The sequence below is a fragment of the Gorilla gorilla genome, chromosome 3, assembly GCF_029281585.2.
Source record: "Gorilla gorilla gorilla isolate KB3781 chromosome 3, NHGRI_mGorGor1-v2.1_pri, whole genome shotgun sequence".
NCBI lineage: Eukaryota > Metazoa > Chordata > Mammalia > Primates > Hominidae > Gorilla > Gorilla gorilla.
Window position 1 is genome coordinate 195716848 of NC_073227.2, and position 25451 is coordinate 195742298.

General features: G+C 34.8%; 1 protein-coding gene across 3 annotated transcripts in view; it reads right to left on the reverse strand.

The window, feature by feature from the left end:
- Positions 1-25451, reverse strand: part of GLRA3 (glycine receptor alpha 3) — a 184642-nt gene that overhangs the window by 78134 nt on the left and 81057 nt on the right. For all 3 annotated transcript variants that reach the window (XM_055384458.2, XM_004040653.4, XM_063705649.1), the window contains exon 4: positions 11422-11645. In XM_055384458.2, the coding sequence (XP_055240433.1) occupies positions 11422-11645 (224 nt within the window). The remainder of the gene's footprint in view (positions 1-11421; positions 11646-25451) is intronic.

The window sequence follows — 25451 nt, forward strand, 5'->3', positions numbered from 1 at the left end:
CAGAGAGTTGCTATGAGCAGTACATGAGTTAACACACATAAGTGCTAAGACAAGTGCTTAAGCCATAGCAAACACTCAACAAACAGTGGTTGTTATGATTATTAGTATATTCAGCCACTCCTAGACTCCTTCATTTACTCATCCGCCAAATTCTATAGTGTGGGCTCAAAGATGACTAAATTAAATTACATATTAAGAGCTATTTAGCCAGGCGTGGTGTCTTACGCCTGTAATTCCAGCGCTTTGGGAGGCTAAGAAGAGAGGTTCGCTTGAGCCCAGTAGTTTGTGATCATCCTGGGCAACATAAAAATACTTTATCTCTACAAATATATATATTTTAAATTAGCCAGGTATGGCGTGTGCACCTGTAATCCTGGCTACTCAGGAAGCTGAGGTGAGAGTATGGCTTGAGCCCAGGAGGTCGAGACTGCAGTGAGCTAGGATCACACTGCTGAACTATAGCCTGGGTGACAGAGCAAGATCTTGTCTCTTAAAAAAAAAAAAGAAAGGAAGGCAGGCAGGAAGGAAGGGAGGGAGGGAGGGAGGGAGGGAGAGAGAGAGAAAGAGAGAGAAAGAAAGAAAAAGAAAGAAGGAAAGAAAGAAGAAAGAAAGAAACAAAGAAACAAAGAAAGGAGGGGGGAAAGAAAGAAGGAAAGGAAGGAAGGAAGGAAAAAGAAAGAAGAAAGGAATAAAAAAGAACTATTTAAGCTTTAACAAAAAATAGTCCGCAGCTCTACTAAATATAACCACATTCGTCAAGCTGACATTTTTATGTAGACCATAGACATAAAGTTAGAATGATGTATAGTCTACAGAGAGTATGCTTGGTGAGTTAGGTCCAATTAACATAATTTGGGACACATAAATGGACAGACAGTGAAGCTGTTGAATTTTTAAGAGTCTTAGGAGGATAATCTGGTAATTCATTCGAGTCAGAGTCCATAACACACTAGAATAATTCATGGAGTTCAACATTCAAAAGGAATTTTTCTCCTGGCTCAGCTAGGTTAGGTAGGATTGTGTAATTTTACAAAGTTCTCTCTTAAAAAGGCAATTTTAAAATTAGGTAGACACAATGTTTTTTGCCTTGTGAAAGGGCTTATTAGAAGTGTATGCACACATACATTTTGAATGTACACACATTAATTTTCCAAATATCCAAGGCTCTCAGACAGCCAGTTTCAAATGTTGACTTGCAGAATTAATTCTGTGACCTTTTGTTTGGAAGTAAATAGCATTCTCAGAATCTTTTCCATGCTCTCACCATGCATGTGATGTCAAATTCATATCCTGGCTATTTTTCTGGCATAAAAAAAGAGACATTACATAATTCTAAAAAAATAGCACTTGAAAGGAATTATTTGGCAAAGAAAAACACAGTTTGTAGGACTTCTGTCATAAATCATATCCTGAAAAAATCTATTCATCGACTTTTCTTTCTTTTTGTTTAAGGTACAATACAATTGCTCCTTTCACAGCATACTGAAAAATATGTGTCAGCTTGGTGGGTTTGATACTGAATTTCTTTATCAAAACACTACATATAAATTAAAGACACGTCTTGACCACATCAAAAGAAAACTAAATCAAGAGGCAATTAATCACATTCTACTGTTTTGGAAATAAATGTTTACTTGTGTAAGAGAGACACTAAGTTCTCTTTCTGAGACAAGATACATAAACAGGATATGGCGTTTCTTCTTTTCCTTTAAGAAGTCTTGGGAAAGACTTTTAACATTAGTACTTAGTGAAACAGTAATGTTTAAAAAGCTGATAATAATTTGTGACAAACAATTGACCTCATTAAAATTCAATTATTGACCATTTTTGTACAAGCATTGTTTCATGTGTCTATCTCAACCACTAGTTGAATTAAAAAATGTTTGCTGACTCTATTATAGACTTTGTATATAAATGAGTATTTTTATTAGATCCTAATATTTCTCTATTTGGTGTCTTAAAAACAATGGCTTCAATTAGCAATTTAATCAGTTTTAATCTATATTATCTGTAATATCATATTAGCTAACACATCTATTAGACAATGTTTACTGTGCAGTAGGCAGTATTTTAAACACTTTGTGTATGTTAACTCATTTACTCCGTACTGCAAATTTACAAGAATAGGTAAATGATATTACCCTGTTTTAGAGATGAGGAAACTTAGAGGTTAAGTAACTCACCTGACATTACACAGCAAAAATTGCTACAGCTGAATTTGCAGCCCTGGGGTACTAGTTCTAGATTTCGTGCTTTTAACCTTTAAGTATACTGCCTCTCAAAAGCATTGAAGCATTTTTCATGAAAATGGGTTCTGCAATTAATATGACATTTTAAATTATGTATTTCTTATAATACAAGAAATGATATATTGCATGCACATATGTTATTTATAGTGAAATTATAGTGAAATTTAAAGTAAAACATGCATAAATAATTTTTATAAAAACCTACATAAATAATTCTTCCAAAAGAAATCAGAGAAATGTAGTTAAACTATAGAAAATATAAGGAATTTCCCCAGAGATTTGATATATTTGAATGATTTGGTATATCATTATGAATGATTTTCTAAGGGGTAAATCACTCTTAGGAGAGATTAGATTGCTGGAGCACTAGAAGGGAGATTAGAATGAGCTTCCGTAACCTACTTCTGGAGTTTAATTGTCATCTGATCATAGAGACAATCATTAACTCAGCAACCCATTACCAAAGCAATCTCATTATTGTTGATGGTTTCTTTATGAAGCTATGGACCGCTTCAGAGAAACATACAGAATTACATGTATGCCAAATTCTTCTTACGACATGCATTTTATAGCATTGTAAATTGATTACCCTTGAATAAACACCACTTAAAAAAGCAACTATCAAAGTAAGTTTGTTTTCTTATTTAAAAATTAATGTCTATCAATGTTAAAAATACATATTCTCATACAAGTAAACTTTAGTTATTTTCACAAATTTCACAGTGATTACATTTAGCTTAAATAAAAATTAAAATTATATCATGATCTTTGTCAAGTTGCTGTGCATAGCATCTTTAACATAAAATTTCTTCCCGTGATTTGATTTTTAATGCAAGAATGCCTCTGTACTACGAGTAGAAAAGTTGGGTTTGTTAGTAATATTAGTAAAGTAAGAAAGTATACCATATTTAACTGCCTATGATGGGATTCCATTATTCTGTGGTAAAGATATTACTATCTTCTTTTTACAAGTGACAAAACTGAGGCTGAGACATGTTAATAACTCAAGAGTCCATGCAGTACAGGTTTATGGATTCTGGAAAAAAACAGAACGTATACTTTTCTTTAAAGGTAAAAATAACAACTTTAGTGCCTATTGTATGTCTGGCACTATGCTGGGTGCTTTATTTAATGTATTTTAATACATTATTTCAGGCTCAAGGTAATTAGTATTGTCACTGCCACGTATCTAAGAAAAAATGAGCCTTTTAGAAGTAAAGAGACTTAACCCAAATCACAGCTAGTCAATAGCAGAGCCTCGATCTGGGCTGGGAGATATATTTCTCCTTGATCCTCTTGTGCTCCTATACCTCCTCTAGCTTGATACCAAGACTGCAAAGCTCTAATCATTCTTTTATCTGAGCCATTTTCCAGGGTTGTTTATGTAGCTGATAATTTTGAGAGATGAGAACATCTTTCAAAGAGAAGGCTTGCTTACAGCTTGCTATAAAAGTAGTGGATTCCCAAAGTCAGTGGTAGAGAGTTAAATGTACATGGAGTATCATATCAGGGAAACAAACTCTAGTTTTTCCTTTATAAGAATTAACAGACAATTTCAAATATTTAAAAAATCAAGCATGATATTACAGCAACTTAAGTATATGAATGTGAGTGGTAGACGAATAGCTAAACAAAGGCTACCTCTCTGACAAGCCAGAACTGGGGGTAAGGATGGACAGGGCAAAAGTACAACTGTTTTTTATATGTTTTATAGAACTGTGTGAACTTTTTGTGTGTGTGTGTGTGTGTGTTTTTTTTTGAGATGGAGTCTTGCTCTGTCACAGGGCTGGAGTGCAGTGGTGTGATCTTGGCACACTGGAACCTCCACCTTCCTGGTTCAAGAGATTCTCCTGCCTCAGCCTCCCGAGTAGCTGAGATTACAGGCATGCGCCACCACGCCTAGCTAATTTTTGTATTTTTAGTAGAGATGGGGTTTCACCATGTTGGCTAGGATGGTCTCCATCTCCTGACCTCATGATCTTCCCGCCTCAGCTTCCCAAAGTGAAAACTGTGTGAACTTTTAAGTGACATTCATGAATTATATAAACATTTGTGGTTAAATTAATATTCAGTGTTTACATGTTATAAATATGTAGTTCTTGTTCCTGATTAAGCTTGGTAGTTTGTTATAGCTCTTGTATAACTTTTTGTTATATATAACATATATATACACACACATATATAACATATACAAACACTTAAGTAATAATTATGTTACAAATTTCATAAAATTTTAAATATATTTAAGAATGAGGCACTAAAAACGATCTGGAGCTCAGTTAGTAGCAGATGGCTCATTGAGTAATGGTCTTGACTGTAGGGTAGTAATATGGCTTCTCAGAGGTTCTCCAAATGCCAGAATGTGTAGATCTTTTCTCTTAGGCAAATTAGTTTTCCAGATACATAGATATCTATATATCTAAGACAGATATAAATGCCATATAACTAAGAGGAAAAAAATATAGTGTATATATATGTGTGTGTGTATATATATACATATAGATGTATATGAAAAAATATGTGTGTGTATATATATGTGTGTGTATATATGTGTGCATATATATGTGTGTGTATATATGTGTGTGTATATATATGTGTGTGTATGTGTATATATGTGTATATATGTGCATATATATAAAAAATAGGGAAACTAACTTGCCTAAGAGAAAAGATCTACAGATTCTGGCATTTGGAGAAACTCTGGACAGCCATATTACCTATACCTGTATCTATAGGTATAATCTATCTGTATATCTATCTATATGTATATGTATATCTATATCTATATGTATCATCTGTATTCTTGTCTACTGCTCAGTGGAAGAAGTTTAAGTCTGCCTTTCAGCATTTTAGGGCCAGCAAGGGGTCCTGTCATTCTTATTTTCTTGGTATGATGCCTCATGACAGGTAGCAGTTGTGCCTGAAACCCCTATGCCTAAAGCTCTTGAAAGAGCCTCTCCAGCATTTTCTGTCCTCTTGCTTCCTGCTTAGTTCAGAAGGTAAAAAGGGCAGTCCCTAACCTGAGTGCATGGGAAGGAAATCAGGAATAGAGGGTCCACTTTTCCTACAAAGCTTAAATAAATTATACCCCTTTTAGATCTCTTCTGGCCTCTACTTTCTGAAGTCCCAGGTGCCTTACATTTCTAAAAATTTGAAAATATTAATTATTCTCTTCCTTTTGAATTCCCCTACATTGACATAGGTTTCCACTATCTGTGTCTGTCAGTTTTCACAAGTGCATTCATTTTTAAGTTTCCTAAATATGTTATCACTCATCTGTTGCTGTTTTTTACCCCATTACTTTCATCCTCCTGTGTGTTAACGACATTTTTATTCTTTATTCCGTTTACTTCCTTTTTCTAATGGGGTTTCAGAGGGAATACAGATAAATATGTAAGTTCAATTAGTCGTCTTTGCAAGGACCTGCTTCTTCTTTCTTTAAAAAAGCAGGAAAGCCAGATCTCTCATGAAACATAACAGATGCTCCATTTGTAAATTCAACAAGATTTTTTCTTTTTCTAGCACAATTTTTGTTAACAAAGAAACTGAAGATATGAAGCATTTGAAGATTTCAAAGTCCTGTGAGATTTTAAAAAACAACTCAGAAAAAATTAATTTTTTGATTGTGCAAGCCAGGATATAGCAAACAAAATCTAGGAGCCGAGAGACCATCTGTTTCATTTGAATTCATACTGAAAGACAAAAGATGCATTTCTAAATTATTTCATACCCTTCTTCAAAATATTAGAAGAAATGTGAGCAATTCATAATGGATGATGTCATTTAGAAGAGACATAATTCCAGTTTTATTCCAATACTGTAGGACAGAAAATACTTGAGCATTTCCAGGGGACATAGTAGTAAGGTCTCATTAATTGTATTTAAATTATTTAACTTTTCAATATAATAAATTTAGTATTCTTTAATATAATGCATTTGAATGGGCACAGTTAAGGGTTTTAGTACAACTATCATCTTGAAATCTTCTTAATAACAAGATCTATCCTATTTGACAAATTTTTAGGATGGACGGAATTAAGCGCTTTTGTCTTTGATGATATATCGTTAGCAAGAAGCCCCTCAAACAAAAAGTAGTCTAGCTTTTATATTCTATTTTGTTCAATGATCGGGGACATACTAAAAGCTCAGTAGTGTGTTCTTTATGTTGACATTGTCCAACTCCAATTAAGACTTAAAATAAACAAATAAATGTTGATAATCATGTAAGATATGTTACATACAAAAACACACAACTACAATAAATAATCTAGATATTCTATCTTTGCAAAATGACTATTCCATGCTACCTGGTGATATATTTTTGCAACCTATGCAACACCAAATCTTTCTGAAGTGAAACAATACTTCAAAATATAATTAAAAATAAAATGACACCTTTTACAAAAATAATTTTTAGCTTAGCAGGAAGGAATGAAATTTATTTTATTTATACCCTGTCACGGGTCCCCTGATAATATTCTTGAACCCACAGCACAAAGGAGTGAAGAATCATGACCTCATGTTAAGATACTTTATAACTTAAAATATATGTATTTAATTCGTAACTGATACGTAACTTGTTATGAAAAATTCAAACAATATAAAATTACATATAGCAAAATGTACAGTTCCCCTTTATTCCTGCCCAAATTCCACTATTACTATTCATTTCTAAATTGTTTGGGGTTCGTCTAAACTTCTTCTATAGACTTATATATATGTATATTTTTACATACATAGCTATGCATATATATGTGTGTGTGTATATATGTATATATATATGCCTTAAATAAAAATATACAAAACATTTTTCTTGAACTGAAATATATCATGTAGGCTTACACTCAGGTCTATCTCATGCAAGTTATTTCATAATATGGGGTTATTATTGTGTTCAGTCATGTTCTTATTAGTGAACATATATAGGCCCTTTTTTGTTGTTATTTCAGTGTTTCAGTGGGTCTCTTTGTAAAAGATATCTTATGTACACATAAGTATGTAATTTAGATTCCTAGAAATAGAAATGCTGAATTGAAGGATAAATGAGTTTCATATTTTTATATATCTTGACAAATCATCTTCCCAGTTAACATCAAGTCATGTGACCACAGAAGGGATATTAGACAGCTCGAGATCTTACTGGTCTCATTAACTTCTGTCAATGCATTTATAAAAAAAGTTATCTCATTTGTTTCTTTCATTTTCCCCTTACATCTGTCTTATAATTTTTGCTTGAACTGTCAAATATAATTTAGGAAACTCAAAATGAGAAGGAAAGTCTATTGTATTCACTCATATTTTTGCTTCCTGTGTCCTTTTTTCCTTCTTGATATTCGTATGCTTCTTCTTTTATCATTTTCTTTTTTTTTAGAAAGCTTCTTTGACCATACTTTCCAGGCAGATTTACTTGTGATTAATTCTCTATTTTCCTTTATCCAAGAATGTTTTGATTTCCCCTTTATTCCCGAAGGATATATTCCCTGGGTACAAGATTCTCAGATGAGAGTTCCTTCCTTTCAGCACCTAAAAAAATATTTGTAGCTTCTTTCTGGCTTCAATGACGTCTAGAAAAATCTACTCTCATTCTAATTGTTTCTCCTGCATAAGACATCATTATTTTCTGGATGCTTTCAGGATTTGTATTTAGTTTTCAGAAGTTTATGCATTATGTGTCTTCATATGGACATCTTTGGATTTATCTTGTTTGGGAACTCAACTTCTTGAATCTGTAGGCTCACGCCATTTGCAAAATTTATTAACATTTCAGCCATTGTTTTCTCTAGTTTTTTTTAGCTTCATACCCTTTCCCCCCTCTATCTGACACTCTGATGACATGAATGTTAGATTATTTGTTGTAATCTCACAGATCCCTGAGGCTGTTTCCCAGGCCCCACGGCCAATCTATTCATCTCTGTTGCTCAGATTGAGTAATTTTTGTTATTCTGTTTTATGGTTCACTGATTCTCTTTTCTATCTTCTCCATTTTTTTTGGTCCACCCATACACTGAGCTTTCATTTTGATTATTGTATTTTTAGGTCTAAAATTTTGATTTGGTTTCACTTTGTAGCTTCTATTTCTTTGCTGAGGCTATTTTTCTCATTTGTTTCAAGCATATTTGTAATTGCTCACTGAAGCAAATTTATCATGGCTACTTTAAAGTCTTTGCCAGATATCTAACATTTTTGTCTTTTCTGTTGAGACAGGGACTTGCTTTTTTACCCAGGCTGGAGTGCAGTGGTGCGATCTGGGCTCACTGCAACCACTGCCTCTTAAGCTCAAGAGATCCTCCCACCTTAGTCTTCCTAGTCACTGGGAACACAGGTGAACGCCACCTTCCCCAGCTAATTTTTGTGTTTTTTTGTAGAGACAGGGTTTTATCATGTTGTCTGGGCTGGTCTCAAACTCCTGGGTTCAAGCAATTTGCCTGCCTCAGCCTCCCAAAGTGCTGAGATTACAGGGTGTGAGCCACCACTCCCGGCCTCATCTTTGTCATTTGGATGTTGCCATCAGTTGATTGTCTTTTTCCAGAATTATTGAACATTTCTGGTTCTTTGTATGATTTCTGGTTCTTTGCATGATGAATGTTTCTTGGTTGAAGTCTAGACATATAAATACTATTTTATTAGACTCTGGCTCTTATTTAAACTTTTTTGGTTTTCTCTGACATTGCTCTGCTTAGGCAAGGGAAGGTGTTATCTTGTGTCTGTTTCCTAACCACTCTCTATACAGGCCTGTGAGGGGAGAGGCTCTGCCTTATTGCTGGATGTCCCAGGTGTAAGCATGATGTCCACTGACACTATGGTGGGAGTGGCCTCAGAACTGCTAGGTGATGTTGAAAATATTGACTGTCCACTAAGTCTTCTCTAAAACCACCCCAGCAGAGAGGGAAGATATGCCTTGTTTCTGCAGGGAAAGGGAGGAATTCCTGGCTTTCTATGTGGTCTTCCTGGCACTGTGAGGTATGAAGCTCACTATAGGATGGTGGGGCATGAAAATCCAGTTCATTATTTGTCCTTTCCTGACACTATCTTGAGTTAGGTGTGATGGTACCTCAATACCACCTGGTAAGACTGGAAGTCTGGGCTCCCCATTTGGGCTTTGCTGTCTTAAGTGGGATTGCATTTCTTCCTGTGGTGTTGGGCTGGAGTAGAGCGGTTGTCTAAAGCTTTTCTGTCTTGCTAGGCTTCCCCATTCCTAAACTCTAGGGAATGTTAGATTTGCTAGAGAAATTAGGCTTTTGTTGGGACTTTGATTTTTGTCTGTACCCGCTGATGTTGCCATGTTGCCAGTTTCTTCATCTTCAAGTCTAGGATGTACGAAGCAAAAGGAAAATTCTGGGAATTCACCTCCACATTGTTCCTCAGGTTCCAAGGTACGTAGCCAGCCTGTGCTTATATCCACCACTGGGCATCTCCTTAAGTTTGTTATACGTACTGTGTCCAGGTTTTTTAGTTGTACTTAGCAGGTAGAATAGAAAAAAGTATGTCTGTTCCATCTTCCCGGAAGTGAGATTCTTGCTATCTTTTGATATTTAGTGGTGCAGCGGGGTTGGGGGGGTGGATTTTTGGTAATTTTTTTTAAAAGGTGCAAAATTATCTTGCATAGACCTGGAATTCACCATTAATTTACTCATCCATATGGGAATATATGGCTTATTAGTGGTGGAAGCTGAAATCTTCCTCTGTGTCATATGTAGCAGTTAATCACTCAAGATTATATTAGTACATATTAGTTGTTTCTCAGAATTCTGATGAAAGGGTCAATTCACAACAGAGTGATGTCACCCTGTCACTTTTAGAAATCAATAAATGTATGGAAAAGAAATCTGTTCACATGAAATAGGTAAGTGTGAAAAGCAGACATAATGTATTGGGATGCAGAGATGAAGAGCAGACATGGGATAAAGCATTATTTATAAAACCACTTTGCAGAAAAAAAATTTTCAAAATCACTAAGCTATTAAGATTACATTTTAGAATCCTACTATTTTATCCCTGATATTGGGCATATGAACTCCAAATCAAATACCCCCATTCCTGATGAGAAGGAAAGTTTACAAAAGAGAAGATAAGAGAGAGATAAAACAGAATGAATTAATTTTAAGCCTAAGACCTCAATATTAAGCCTACCTTGATACCTTTTAAAACATGATACTGGTGAAAAAAGTATTTAAATATTTGGCTCTTGCTGGAAGTATAACATATTCTCCCTCTTCTAAGAAACATGACATGAATTCTGATCTTACGTCCTGTTCTTCACAACTAAACTAAATTAGAAAAACAATTATGGAAAATTTTTAAATAATCACTTCATTTTAGAAGATTTTTTCAGATGTGACAAAGATCATCAAATATATCATATAAGTAGCTATTTACTGACTCTACATTTGTTTCATATTTAATGAACTGCCAAAGTTAAGTGAATCCTAGAGTTCAACTGTCAAAAATTTTTATCAGTGTTTATTGTTTGGTATTAATTATTATTCAATATTGGTATTTTTTTAATGCTATACACTTTTCTGATAAGTCAATAATGAGGAACATAAATGTAAATAAGATCTTTTCCAGGGATTGTGATTAAGGTTTTGCCATCCATTTTCACATAATACAGTGATTTTTTTTCTTCCCTGCCTTATTCAAAGTTTATCAACAAATCATCACTTTGCAGCATGTTAGAAAGGATGAAACTTGAACAGTTAGGGCAAAAATGCAAAAGAATGACCAGAGAAGCTCAAGGATATTTTAAAAAAACAACACATATACCCGAAAAATAATCTATGTAGAATGTATCTCATATGAGAAACCTAAACATTTCTTAACCTATAAATATTTAAAGAAGACATATATACATAAAAGTATTATCACAATGTATGATTCAGCTGCCTTTCACTTTGCCTTTAAGATTCCTGACAACCTGGCTGATATTAAGAATCACCAGGGACATTTGTTTAAAAAGTGGATTTCCAAGAATTACTTATATAGTTCCTGAATCTGGAACTTGGGTCTGTTATTATTGATCAGACATATTTGGGAAACAGTCTGTTAGAGGAACTGAAGTGCAACAATGATAGCACTTGTTCAAAAATGTCAAAACCCTCACCAAACAAACCAACCAACAATACACCATGATATTCTATTTCACTGAAATCGGCAATTTAAGTCCACGACTCACCTTATTGAATAAAGAACATTTCCATTTTTGAAAATTCTTAGCAATTTGTTGTCTGTAGTGACTTCATGAAAGTTGGCACCCTTTTCATTGGCAAAGAACAAATCAGGTTTCCAAATGGAGTCCAACATGGAGGGGTCGAGGTCTAAAGAGTCGTCAGGATATTCACTGTACGCGAGGCGGGGATCATTCCATTTCTGACGAAGAAAGATATTCACTCTGTAATCCTATGATAAAAGAATGAAAGAAAGAAAAAAAAACCCTGCTTTAAAAAGTTTAGAATCCATAGTGTCAGTGTGGTGCCAAGGGAGGCTCATCAACTGTAGAAAATGTACCCCTCTTGGTGATGGGATGTATAGTTAATGGAGGAGGCTATACAAGTGTTGGGACAAAGGGAGGATGGAAATCTCTGTACCTTCTTCTCAATTTTGCTGTAAACCTAAAACTCCTCGAAAAAATAAAGTCTTCTAAAAAAGGGTTTTGGATCTTATGTACTGTTCTTTGGGTTTTTCTGAATTATAACAGGAACCAATGGCATCCTCGGGTACTCCCATCCGCCAGGATCCTCACTGATTACCACCTAAAACAGTCATCCTAGTTCTGAGGTTTTGGCCATGTCTTCAGTGACCTATATGCCTCCAAAGAAAAGACCACAATTTATCATGTTTAAAACTTGCTGTTCCATTCATATTTTACTTTCTTGCTTTGTCAGAATAAAATGCTGGAATGCTGTTAGACACTTAGAGAAAGATATTTTCTTCTTTGCATTTATTTTTAGAATAATTTATTTTAGTAGATATCCAATAACATCCAGAATATATTTAGTGAACTTTTCTTAAAAGCTCTCTGTGTTACAAAAATGACCATATACACTTTTTCACAACGGAAGCCCATTTTCTCATGTTTAATATAGCATGTAAGGTCTATGAAATAAGTAATTTGAGAAAAATAAAAGCTGATTTTATAATAATGAAAGAATAATAAAGGACGATTATTGTCCATAATACTTCAAGAAGATTTGGCTAAAGAAATTTCCCAATTAGATCTTTCTTAGTTAATTTTAAAAGTAGTCAATGATTTCAACTAAATTATTGCTCACAATTTTGGACTAACGCATAGAATGACAAATTTTGACAGCTGAGTATATGTGTAGTGTTTGTATATACACAGTATATGAAAATAAGTACCACATATGTCTTTATAAACATTTTTTCTAGATTTTTGAAATGAGCCAATAAATTAAATATAGACCTCATTGTAAGCATGATTAAAGCAAACGTTATAAGACCACTTCATTTGCATGCAAAATAGCCAAGGCTGAAGATACTCACAAGAACTGAAAACAATTTTTCATCTATTTTTCTATTTATTGAATACCAAATTATGAGACATCAGAATATAGTAACCAGCCAATCACAATGGATGCTTTAATAATATCAGAGCAGGTAGATTGCTTATGTTATCGGTAGGTCAAAGTCAGAGTTTGTACTGAATGTTACAAATGTGTACATCCTCTTGATCAATATTTGTGCCCTGAGAATATCTTCTAACTGCAACTAAGGTTACATACCAGAAAATACTTTTTCTGCTTGCTAGCTGCCCCATGTATCTTCCAAAGTGACAATGGCGTGGAGTTCCCTTCAGCTTTTTGCCAGAAAGTTCACGATATTGTGGAAATCTCACTCGCCACAAGGATCTACAGAACCTGTAAATGGGGATATGTGAACAAGCTTCTACCAGCCTAGAACAGGTCATCTTCTCTTAGCCTGTAGTCCAGGGCACCAGGAAGCACAGCTCCATGGTTGGTGGCCAGTTCTTGTTTCCTTTGCCATTCTCCAGTGTGTGCCCTCAATATCACTAAAGGAATCAGTGATTGACCAAATCAGTCTCTCTCTGCTTTATGGCCAGGAGAAGACTGAACAAGGTCAAGTTATAATCATACCTGCCAGGAAAGATAACTGACTAGTAAAGAATGTACATTTGTACTGATTTATAAGATACATAATCAAGTTGTTTGAAGCACTTTTGCCGTAACATTTCTTGATTTAGAACTCTCTGTAGCTGTTCACCACACTTAGGCTAAAATAAGAGTACTCTTTAAGTTGCAGTATATGTAATAAAATTTGGTAGAATCTCTTTATCCTTATGTTATTAATACTAGTGGTAAACTTTACAGATACATTTTCATTTCTTCCGGGAACACTTTTTGCTCCAAATGTGTGCTAGAAAAGATGTTAAGTATCTTTCAGTTTCTAAGTAATACAAGGAAAAAGCAACAGTCACCTGTCACCAAGGCCAAATGTTATCATATACCCATTGTAATGCTCTTTCTGAAATATCTCTGTCTCTTAATACATTTAGTTTAGGGAAGTAAGAACCACATGAGGCCCCTGGATGACAACAATCCTGTCATTCATGACTGCATGGAAAATATGCTTTTGTGATCTTTTGTACTTCATGGTAAGTACAGTTAATAATAATGTATTGTATATTTCAAAATCGCTACAAGAATAAATTTTTGACATTCTCACTCCTAAACTATATTAAGTTAGTGAGATGATGAATATGTTAATTAGCTTGATTAAATCTTTCTATGCTTTGGTTCAGGGCCAGGGTTCAAAGCACAACAAAAATAACGATGTTCTGAAAACCTTAGAAACTAAGATTTTACTGCTCCTTACAGTTTTGGTTTTGCTTTGCCTGCAAATGAACATTGAGATGGAAAGCTATTAAATAACCAAATTCAGCATTTCAAAAATGTTTTTTTAAGGCTGATTCTTTATAGCCACAGTATCCCATTATACCCAGCAACCAATTATATTAATTATTTTTGAATTTTGGCCATTTGTGAAAATGTGTAAAGAAAGGGGCAAGTAAACTGACAGTCAAAATAGTACCACCCTAAGAGAAGTCCTAATAACTAGACTTGAAATAACTTGCCTGTAATAAAATTCCCTGGAGTGAAGAAGAAAAGGGCCTTGTACAACACATTTTGTATATGGCAAAAGGTTAAATTACATCTCAACATGATGCTACTCAAGAAGGCAACTTGGAGTGAATTAAAAGTTCAAATATGATGGGTAAAATTTTTTAAAAGAAAATTTAGCAGAGTATGTGGCCTTGAGGTAGGACAAATTATTTAAAAAGCACAATAATATTGATCATAAAATAAAGGTTAATAAATTCTACGATGTCAGAATTAAGAAATTCTGTTCATCCAAAGGTCACTTAAGGATAATGAAAACATAAATTATACTGCAAGAAGGTATTTGCCACATATACAACTGACAGTTGATTATTAACATACTTTAAAATATTTCATACCAATAATTGAGAAAAAGAGAAACAACTGAGTAGAAAAATGGCCAAAACAATCACAACATTTTACTAGGCAGGCATTGCAAATACCCAAGAAGTATCTGAAAAAATGTTCAACCACATTAGTAAACAAAGAAGTGCAAATTAAGATATTAATGAGATACCATTTTATATTTACTGGGCTGTTAAAAATAAGACTTTTGATGATATCAGAATTTGTCAAAAATACAGGGCAAAATAATCCTTTATACTTCGCCGTGAAAAGTATAAAAAGATGGAAAAAATTGGCCAGGTGCAGTGGCTCATGCCTTTAATCCCAGCACTTCGGGAGGCCGAGGTGGGCGGATCACGAGGTCAAGAGATAGAGACCATCCTGGCCAACATGGTGAAACCCCATCTCTACTAAAAACACAAAAATTAGCTGGGCGTGGTGGCGTGCGCCTGTAGTCCCAGCTACTTGGGAGGCTGAAGCAGGAGAGTCGCTTGAACCCAGGAGGCGGAGCCTGCAGTGAGCCGAGATCACGCGTCTGCACTCCAGCCTGGCGACAGAGCGAGACTCCGACTCAAAAATTTTTTTAAAAAATGGAAAAATTAACATTGTAACATAAATTTGATATATGCACACTCAGGATACAAACATCTTAGTTCAAAATACAAAACAAAGAAATCCTTATGCTTGTGCAACAGAAGACATATACAAAAGTATTTATAGCAACACTGTTAGCTCTAATGAAAAACCAAGCCAAACCAAACCAAAACCTGGAACCAATTCAAATATCCATTGGCAGAAAAATGCGTAATAAACTGTGCCATGTCAATAAAATCAAATACCTCGTAGTGAAAATAAATTATTACCATTTCCAATGATGAGGATGAATCTTATAAATGTAAAACAGTAAAAAGAAAAAAAGCAAATGCTGGAGATATAATGTATGGCACCATTTTTGTAAAATTCAAAACCAAGCAATTTCTCTCTCTCTCTCTCTCTCTCTATATATATATATATATTTATGTGTACATATGTATGTGTATGTGTGTGTATATACATACATATACATATTCATCAATATAGAATTATAACTACCAACTTTATGATAGTGATTACCTAGGGAAATGCTGGGGAATGAGATAGTGAATTATACAGGTATCTTTAATATTGGTAATGTTTTAGCTCTAAGTCTAGGCAAAGGATTCAATAGTGTTTATGTTATTAAATTATATGTCATCACATATATATTATGTATGTAATTATATACCAAAAGAAATCTTGTTATCATAAGAATCCTTATAGCTGAAAGAGGAGGAAGAGAGTCAGTGCCAAAATGAGGTGATGTGAGACTGACTGGGTCTCTGGTGGAGGAAAAGAGCCAAGAAAGAGCCAAAGAATGTGGGCAGCCTCTAGAAGCTGTAAAAGCAAAGGAATGGATTTTCTCCTAAAGCCTCCAGAAGGAACACAGCCCTGTAGGCACCTTGAATTTAGTCTGGCAAAACACACTGGACCTCTGACCTTGAGAAGTGTAAGGTAATACATTTGTGTTGTTTAAGCCACTTGCAGAATAAATATTTTTAAAGTTTTCTGTATGTTGTGTTTTTTTGACATCTTAAAAAATCCTTCTGGCTGTGAAGAGACTACTTCTCCCCAGTGCCAGTCAAATTTCAGAGATAGCCAAGGGCCCAGCTTGGAGCATGTCTTGAGTAAACAAACTCATAACCTCAGAACCTTCCCTCCTCTATCAGCCAGTGCACCCAGAAGACAGTGTTCCTGTGCCTTAGTCATCTCAGGGCTAGGTACCAGGCAACTAGAAACCATCTCTATAGCCCAAAGCCTGGCAAAATTATTCAAACGAGGCAACCCTAAATAAACAGTTCACCTTGCCCTGCCTGCCTTTGCAGAAGAAACCTCAATAAAGGCTGTGGCTTAAACTTTCATGCTCCTACCTTCTGCTTCCTGACCACCATGATGTCTTTCCCACATGGCCCTGCATGGGATGCTGTGCCTCTTGTCTCTAGGACCTGTGAGTATAATAAACTGTGTTTTTTCCTGAGTCTCCCTGTTTCTTCTGTGGCCACATCAGACTGACCATCTCATAAAAGAATAGAAACACCACTCAATTTGTGGCAATGTGTTACAGTAGCAATAGGAAACTATTATATCTTTTTGAACTGATTTGCATACAATATTATTACCAGTTTTTGAAGACATCTCTAAAACAATAGACTTTTTTTTTTTTTGGTCAGTAATTGGAGACGGTAGAACACTTAAGGCAAATACCACTGGATTCACAGCCAGATGGAAAAAATAATCCAGAATTCTTTCTGTTTTAAAAAATCCTAATCAGAGATCTTGGCAAATTTCAAAATGATCAGAAAATAATTCACCTTTGTCAAATAAACAAGAATGAAGTTCAGACTTCCTACCAATGTCTCACTGGTTTAGCTGCATAAGCTTTTACAGTTCTGAAGTGCTGTACAATATAGGTTCCCATGCGTCAGGAAGCACAGAATACCGACACCCAATGGTGAAATAATTGCTTCTAACATCATCTCTGTAATATCCCCCATGTTGCCTATACCATCTGCTCTAAGAACCCCGCCACAGGGAGGGTGGTCGTCTGGGGCCACTGATTCTGCAGTAATGGCCCATTGGGAACGTGCCTTTCAATTCTCAGTTACTAAAGCAACAGGGAAGAAAGTCATTTTATAAGAACTATTTAGAGGCTTAAAAGGTTATCTTAAATCTCCCTCTGACTTCTCCATTATCCATATGTACAATTATTCTCCTAGAAAAAAGATTTTAAAATTCCAAAAATTTTTTAAAAAGCAATCTAATTGTGTACCAATTCTGGAAACATGCAATTAAGAGGGATTGATTAGAACATAAAATGTGCTGGATCAATTAAATAACACTCTTCATATCTCATTTAGTAACCTCTGTGTAAATATAAGATTGAAAATTAAAATATTAGCAAAAACACTACAAAGCTGTATTCCATTAAGAATACTACCCATTCTGTACACTCGAATGCAATAATTTCTGGAGAGGTAAACTTAGTTCATGGGAACACTCTTTCAGAAGTTGAAAGAAATTGATTTCAATTAATACAGCTCATTCAGTTTGTGGGCGCCTCGATTTAGGTGTAAACACCTACAAAGGGCCAGTACTCCTAGTAGCTGCTTGCTGTCAATGAAAAATAGTAATTTTTGTTGCTCTTGGATTGCAAGGTAACAAATTAATCTCCCGCTAAGGTGCTGCACAGCTGTGCTCCACAAGCCCCCATTCATCCACCAGCCGCTTCTGTCTTTGATGCTCACTTAATATTTCTATTCAATTCTCCTTTGTCTGCTAATTGTATGACTAATTTTCAGCCTTAAAAAAAAAAAGGCTAGATAACCAGGTGTACTTCACTCTGTCCTTCACAGCAAGTTGTGTCAACAAGCCTGTGGGTAGGAGAAAAAAATGGCAGAAGTTTCTACATTATTTTTCTGCCCACTTCTCAGCTCCTAAACTCCAATTTACTCCATTTTGGGTCAAACCCACTAGGAAGAGGAAGCTCATCTACTTCTCCTGGTTTAGACAACATGGACATGGAAGTCTACTAATACTTTTGCTCATGACCTGAAATTTGCATCACAAATCCACTCATTCCAACAGAATATTCTCTCTGGATTGATTTTATTGCTGCTTGATGTTAATTACACAATTTACATGTTAAAGTAAACATAATCATTTACACATAAGACATTAGTTTGCATTTTGTATATTTATTTTATTTATTTATTTATTTATTTATTTATTGAGATGGAGCATGGCTCTGTCTCCCAGGCTGGAATGCAGTGGTGCCAACTCTGCTCATGGCAACCTCCACCTCTCTGGTTCAAGTGATTCTCCTGCCTCAGCCTCCCAAGTAGCTGGGATTACAGGCACCTGCCACTGCGTCCATGTAATTTTTGGATTTTTTAGTAGAGATGGGGTTCCGTCATGTTCGCCAGGCTGGTCTGGAACTCCTGACCTCAGGTGATATGCCCACCTCAGCCTCCCGAAGTGTTGGGATTCCACCACGCCTGGCCTCATTTTGTATATTTAATATGTGGGCATCTGCTTACTATTATTTTTGGACCTTCACTAGACAATTGTTCTACTACTGGAACATATGACGTGGCTCCTAAAACAGTGAAAATCTCTGGGGAAATGAAGTATCATTTGGTCTTTGGAACATTCTATTATCAATCAACACTACAAATGATCTTCAAATCAGATTTCTATGAATTTCTTCCCAGTAATGGGAAGAAAATTTTTTGAGAAAAGTTGAGAGATACTTCAAAATTTTGAGGTGGATAAGAGTGTCATAGAATCATAATGATTTTGAAGACATTCCAACTACTGTGTTTCCTTAAATGTCTGATATAAACTGTATTCTATTTTATTAATGTGTGTTTTTAATTTAAAAAATCGTGGTCAAATATACATAACATTTATCATCAAAGATGATAAATTTAAATTTTAAATTTAAAAAATTTTAAAATTTAAAAAATCGTGATCAAATATACATAACATTTATCATCAGAGACATTTTATACATTAACAGTATTACGCAGCCATCACCACCACCACCTAGTTTCACAACATTTTTTTCACCCCACAAGGAAATCCTGTCTCCAGTTAGTGATCTCCTTTCCTCCTCCTCTAGTCTCTGGCAACCACTCATCTGCTTCCCGTCCCCATAGATTTACCTACTCTGGATATTTTAAATAAATAGAATCACACTATACGTGACCTTTTACATCTGGCTTCTTCCACTTAGCATAAGTTTTTACAAGGTTTTATGGTACATTTAAGAACACAGAGGTCATTTGTTTATAGAAGTGTGAAGGGCCTTTTTGAGAGAATTATGTATGTAAGGTGATATGTAATATGTAATAGTTTCAGAGATATATTTTTGGAAGTGAGTGTTCTATACACAATGATGTATATATACATGTATAAGCCATCACAATGCCTGTATATATGTATTATACATAAAACCCGTGGGAATCCACAATCATCATAACATATGAAAACAATAGCTACTATTAATAAAATGATACTAACTTTCAGGCATAAAACTAGATGCTTTAAAAATAATTTGGAATTGAAGAAATAATAAGTAAAATTGCCCTGTATATAAAGTTTCAGGATCATACTGATGCTTGTAAAGGCCTAACAGCTTCATCTTCCATACAAGTACTTTTCATGATAGCGACATCTGACACTGTCAGGGTTTATCTATTTACTTCACACTAATCAGTGTTTTTTTTTTAAATATCATATGTAATTTGGGACTAATGTTATAGAACTAACAAAGAAAAAAAGATTTATTTTGGGCCTGCGTAAGATCAAATTTTACCAAAATAAACAAATAATGTGAACCAAGTTTGTTTACCTCAAGTGTTTCCAGTTTAAAGATATCTAGATTTTTAGTTATACACACACATATTTAAAAATTTCATCTATTTAAAGGTTCACACTTCCCTTCACAGTTTTAATAAACTATTAACACGTAGTAGCTTGGCATTTGATAAAAGATATGGTTTAGTAAATAAGAACAAAGGAATAGACATTATTGGCAAAAACTTTGTTGTATTTGACATTTGTCCTCAGTAAGAAAACTGAACATAAATATAATTATTCCAATAATTATTTTCAAATTTTTCTGAATGCTAAGGCTTTTTTTTGTGGTTTTTTTTTTTTTTTTTTTTTTTTTTGTTGAGACAGAGTCTCTCTCTGTCGCCCAGGCTGGAGTGCAGTGGCACAATCTTAGCTCACTGTGACCTCTGCCGCCTGGGTTCAAGCAATTTTGGTGCCTCAGCTCTAAGAAGCCAGGATTATAGGTGCCCACCACCATGTCTGGAGAATTTTTGTATTTTTAGTAGAGACGGGGTTTCTCCAAGTTGGCCAGACTGGTCTCGAACTCCTGACCTCATCAGATCCGCACGCCTCGATCTCCCAAAGTGCTGGGATTACAGGTGTGAGCCACCGTGCCCAGCCAATGCTCATGCTTGTTATCACAGTTTTACATTTTAACTGATATTTAAATTTTCAGAAATTTAAACCACTTATTTTCTTTGGGAATTTTTTTAATTCATGAGGGCTTTTATGGCATACAACTAACTATGAAATGTGAGAGGTTAAAAATTAAAGGAAAAATGTTCCACTTTGGAAGAATTTTAGTTAATGAAATATTATGTCAAAGAAAAAAATTAAACTGCATTTGTTTTCTTTCTGAGCAATTCAGATAATTCTTACATAGTTGTTTATTGATTTGGAGATTGGCCAAGGAGCTCTGTGGAGGTTAAGTGTACTGTAAAGCTGGAGAGGAATTAACTTCTTTTAGAAGCTATCATTGAATATTGCTGCCTCATTTAGGACAGCTCTTGACAGTAACAGATGAAATGTTTGCTTCTTCTGCAACAAATAAAATTTTAAAGTCCACAATTCACTCTTAACTGAATAAGACATATATAACCTATTAAAATCAGAATTAAAAGAAAAATGTAATCAATCATTAGATATTTTCTACTTGGGTAGAGAACACCACTCATTTTAATATTTCTACATTTACAGGTATTTGGGTTTATGCATACATATATATAAGTGTTTGAATGTAGGGTATCATAGGCAAAAGATAGGTTGCAAAATTTTGGTGTGTTCTTGCATTGCATACAAATATTTGGCAACCTGTGAGTATTACCTTCTATTTGAGCATGTAAACTTGAGGAAATTCATATTTTGGTGAATGTAAATCCTAGTGTAGGTTTAGCATAATGTTGCAGCTGAAACTTTTAGAAATACTTAAGTATGATTATTTCATTTCCACATTATAGTTTTGATCTGTTCTGAATCGATTGATATTTCTTTTCTCTGTAAAATTAGCTTGCTATTTATACTCGAATACTTTCATGACAAAAAAATTATCTGAAGTGATGAGAACACATGTAGTAAATTAAGCATCTTTACCAATGGTGTCTTGTAGGACAAGAACAACAACTGAGATCTCACTGCTTTTCATTCAGGCCTTTTGCTATCAAAATAACTCAGCACGCCACATAATATACTGCTTACCACAAGTGACACCATCTCATAGGCAAGGTCTCTTTTATGGTGGCAGATTATTTTCTCTCAGGGACTATGCCCATATACTAGCTGAATTCCACTGAGCAACTTCTGTTCAAACCATGTAGAAAAGGCTCAGTAAAGCCCTGCTCAGATCTCTGGCTTACAAAATCATGGCATGTAATGAAATGTTTGTTTTGTATAAACCACAAAGTTTTGGGATAGTTTGCTATGCAGCAACAACTGGAATAGAACTAGGAAACTAGAAGTGGGTGCTGCTCTAAGAAGAAAACTTAAAACATGTTCCCTTGACTCTGGGAGCAGGTAGCAAGAAGTAGGTTGCAAGGATTTGAAGAGATTGTTGTGATGGCTAAAGGAATGAGAAGGAAATTCTTATTAGAGGAGAGAAAAGAAAATCCACCCCTATATTATGGGGCAGAAAGCTTGACAACTCATTCAGTAATGTAGAAAACAGAATATGCAACTAATGAACTGTTGCATTTGGCTAAGAATATTTTCTGGTGAATTCCTGAAAAATTCCACTTCACTTTTTTGTGGGCTCCGGGTAAAGATCTTCTCAAGGATGTGACTACGACCCCTTGCCTATACTTCAGAAATATTAAAAATGTGCCTCATAAATGTTCTCAATTAGATTAAAAAGTTTCTAAGAATCATAAGAGCATTATCTCAAAGAATCTTGATTCCCAACCCAAGGTAGAGAATCATAGGAAGCCCACTAAAATGTTAAGAGAATTAGACTAGTAGAAGCACCATTGGCTTCATTTGAAATGGGCAGGGACAGTTCAAAATGCAAAGAGCTTGCAAGGTTACCACATTTCAATGAGCAGGAAGCGGTATGAAAAGGCTACTTTGTAGCAAACATGGCTCATTTTTACCGAAAAGGAAAGATAACTCAGAAGGCAGAAACAAGAGCCAACACAGTAAAGTCAAGATCCACATTTTCTGGGAGCAGGACTGGGCCTTAATAATATAACTGGAAGGATATGCTTTCCCAGGCTTCAGAATTGCTATGAACCAGTGACTACAATGTACTTCCCATCACCCTTTCCCTATTGAATGGGAACACGTTATCCCTATTGCAGTTTTCCTATTCTGTATCGCCTCTGTAGGCTGACTTTGTGTGGGATAGAAAACCTGTTCTTAAATTCACAGGTCTTTTGATCGAGAGGAATCATAAGATCCACCTTTTGGGAACCTCATTTGCACTCGCATCTAATTTAGTTGACACAATTCCAGACTTCAAAACAATGCTATAGTGGGACAAAAAAGCTGGGGTCTTTAGGAAGGGGTGTTTATGTTTTGCATATTGGAAGAATGTAAACAATGTCACTAGAAGGCCGACTGTGTCAGATTAAAGATGTCCTGTGGGTTGTAAGAATCCTCAAAGCTATTACCCTGTCTCTTGAAGTGCTCTGAGACACAGCTGGCTACCATGTCAGAAGTTAGAAACCCCAGAGAAACTACACTGGAGGAGCCACATGTAAGAACTCTGGTCAACAGTCCCAGCTGGGTCCAGATTTCCAGGCTTCCTCACCAAGACACTAGGCATATGAATGAAACCATTTTGAATGCTTAAGGCAAGCTGATCCTCCGGCTGAAACCAGAGATTCTATATCAATGACAAGAGGAGCAGAAAAGTTACCCAGCAAATCCCTGCCTATTTTCCTGATCCACATACATGTGAGACCTAATAAAATTGGTGTTGTTTTAAGCCATTTTATTGTTGATGTTCCTGCTTTAATTTGTTTTAAAATTCAGATAGAGCTTACATACAGAGCTGTACCAAATGCATAGAGATGTGTAACCACCATCACAGGCAGGTTACAGAATAGAGCTCTCACCCACAAATATTCCCTGTGTTGCCCTTTTGTCTTGAAACCATCCCTACACCTATTCCCTCAAAGCCAGTGATGCCTTCTTCATCCTCATTGTTTTGCCTTTTCTAGAATGTTGTATAAATGGAATCACACAATATTTAACATTTTGAGTCTGGCTCTTTCTTGACTTAAGTTATTGTGTGTATCAGTTTATTCCTCCTAATTGCTGAGTTGCATTCAATTGTACGGGCGTGCCACAGGGCTTATTCACCCATTGATGGACTTCTGGTGTTTTTCCAGTATTTTGGGATTATGGATAATGCTGATGTATACACTTGTGTACGGGATTTTATGTAAGCATACGTGTTTGTTTCTCGTAAGTAAGTATCTACGAGTGAGATTACTGGGTCATATTAAGTGCGTGTTTACATTTAGAAAAAAAGTGCTAAACTGTTTTCTAGAATGGCTGTACTATTTGCGCTTCCATCAATTATATATGAGAGTTACAGTTTCTTTGCACTCTTATCAGTAATTAGTAAATTCAGATTTGTTTAAAAAATTAATTTCACCTTTTCTAATATGTGTGTAGTTGTTCTCATTGTGGTTTTAATTTGCAATTTGCTAATGGCTAATGATGTCAAGTAGCATTTTCTGCCTATTTGCAATTCGTATATCTTTTTTAGTGAAGTGTAACAAACATTTAAATTGCTCATTAAAAGTGTTGCTTTTATTTTACTATTAAGTTTCTAGAGTTCTTTATAAATATTCTGGATACATATCCTTTGCCAGACATGAGATTGGCAAACTTGTTTTTTCACAGCATGTAGCTTTTTTTTTCCTTCTATTAACAGCATTTTTCACGGAAATAAAGGTGTTTAATTATGATAAAGATCCCTTTATCCATTATTTATATTTTTTAAATTGTGCTTTTGGTGTTATATCTAAGAGCTCGTTACTTAACCCAAAGTCACAAAGATTTTCTATGTTTTTGTTTTCTTCTAATGATTTTATAATTTTAAATTTCATATTTAGGTTTGCGGTCAACTATGAGTTAATTTTTGTATGAGGTATGAGTACATATTGCAGCTTATTTTTTTCTTCTGCATAGTTGACAAATTATTTCAACACTATTTGTTGAAAAGATTAGAATGCTATTTTCTTATGGTGCAGAACCTAGGAAGAGCAGATTTAAAACTGTGTGAGGCAAGAGGTTATTTGTTCACACCTGAGTTTTGCTCATCTTTGAATCCAAATATATAAAATGTTTTTTCTTTTGCTCAGACACACAGAATAATTGGCATTAGCTAGAAATTCCCTAGCATGGTTTTTGTGAGAGTAATGATTAAAAAACAACAAAAAAGTCAGGTATGACAAAACACAATATATCACAACAATTTTGTTGTTAAAAGAAAGTAATTTTAAAAATAATAGTTAAAATTTTAAGAAATGTTATTTGTTAGAAAGCTGACAAGCTAAAATTGAATCTGTAGTTCAATATTTAACATCAGTAGAAGCTGTGTGAACGGATATTGACCAAGGACTCACCTAATTAAGTTGAGGGTAAGAAAATGTATTATTCGATGTTTTTAATAAGCTATTTTAAGAAACATAATTTGAAGAGTAGGAACACTAAAGCTTGCTTTGAGTATTGTTCAGAATGAAATAGTTGTATAACATATTCTGCAATAACTCTGGTACTAAAATTGTCAAGAGCAAGCAATTTAGTCTTAATATAAATAATAAGAAAGAGAAACTCCAGAAAGGAAAGAGAATTGCAAAAATATATT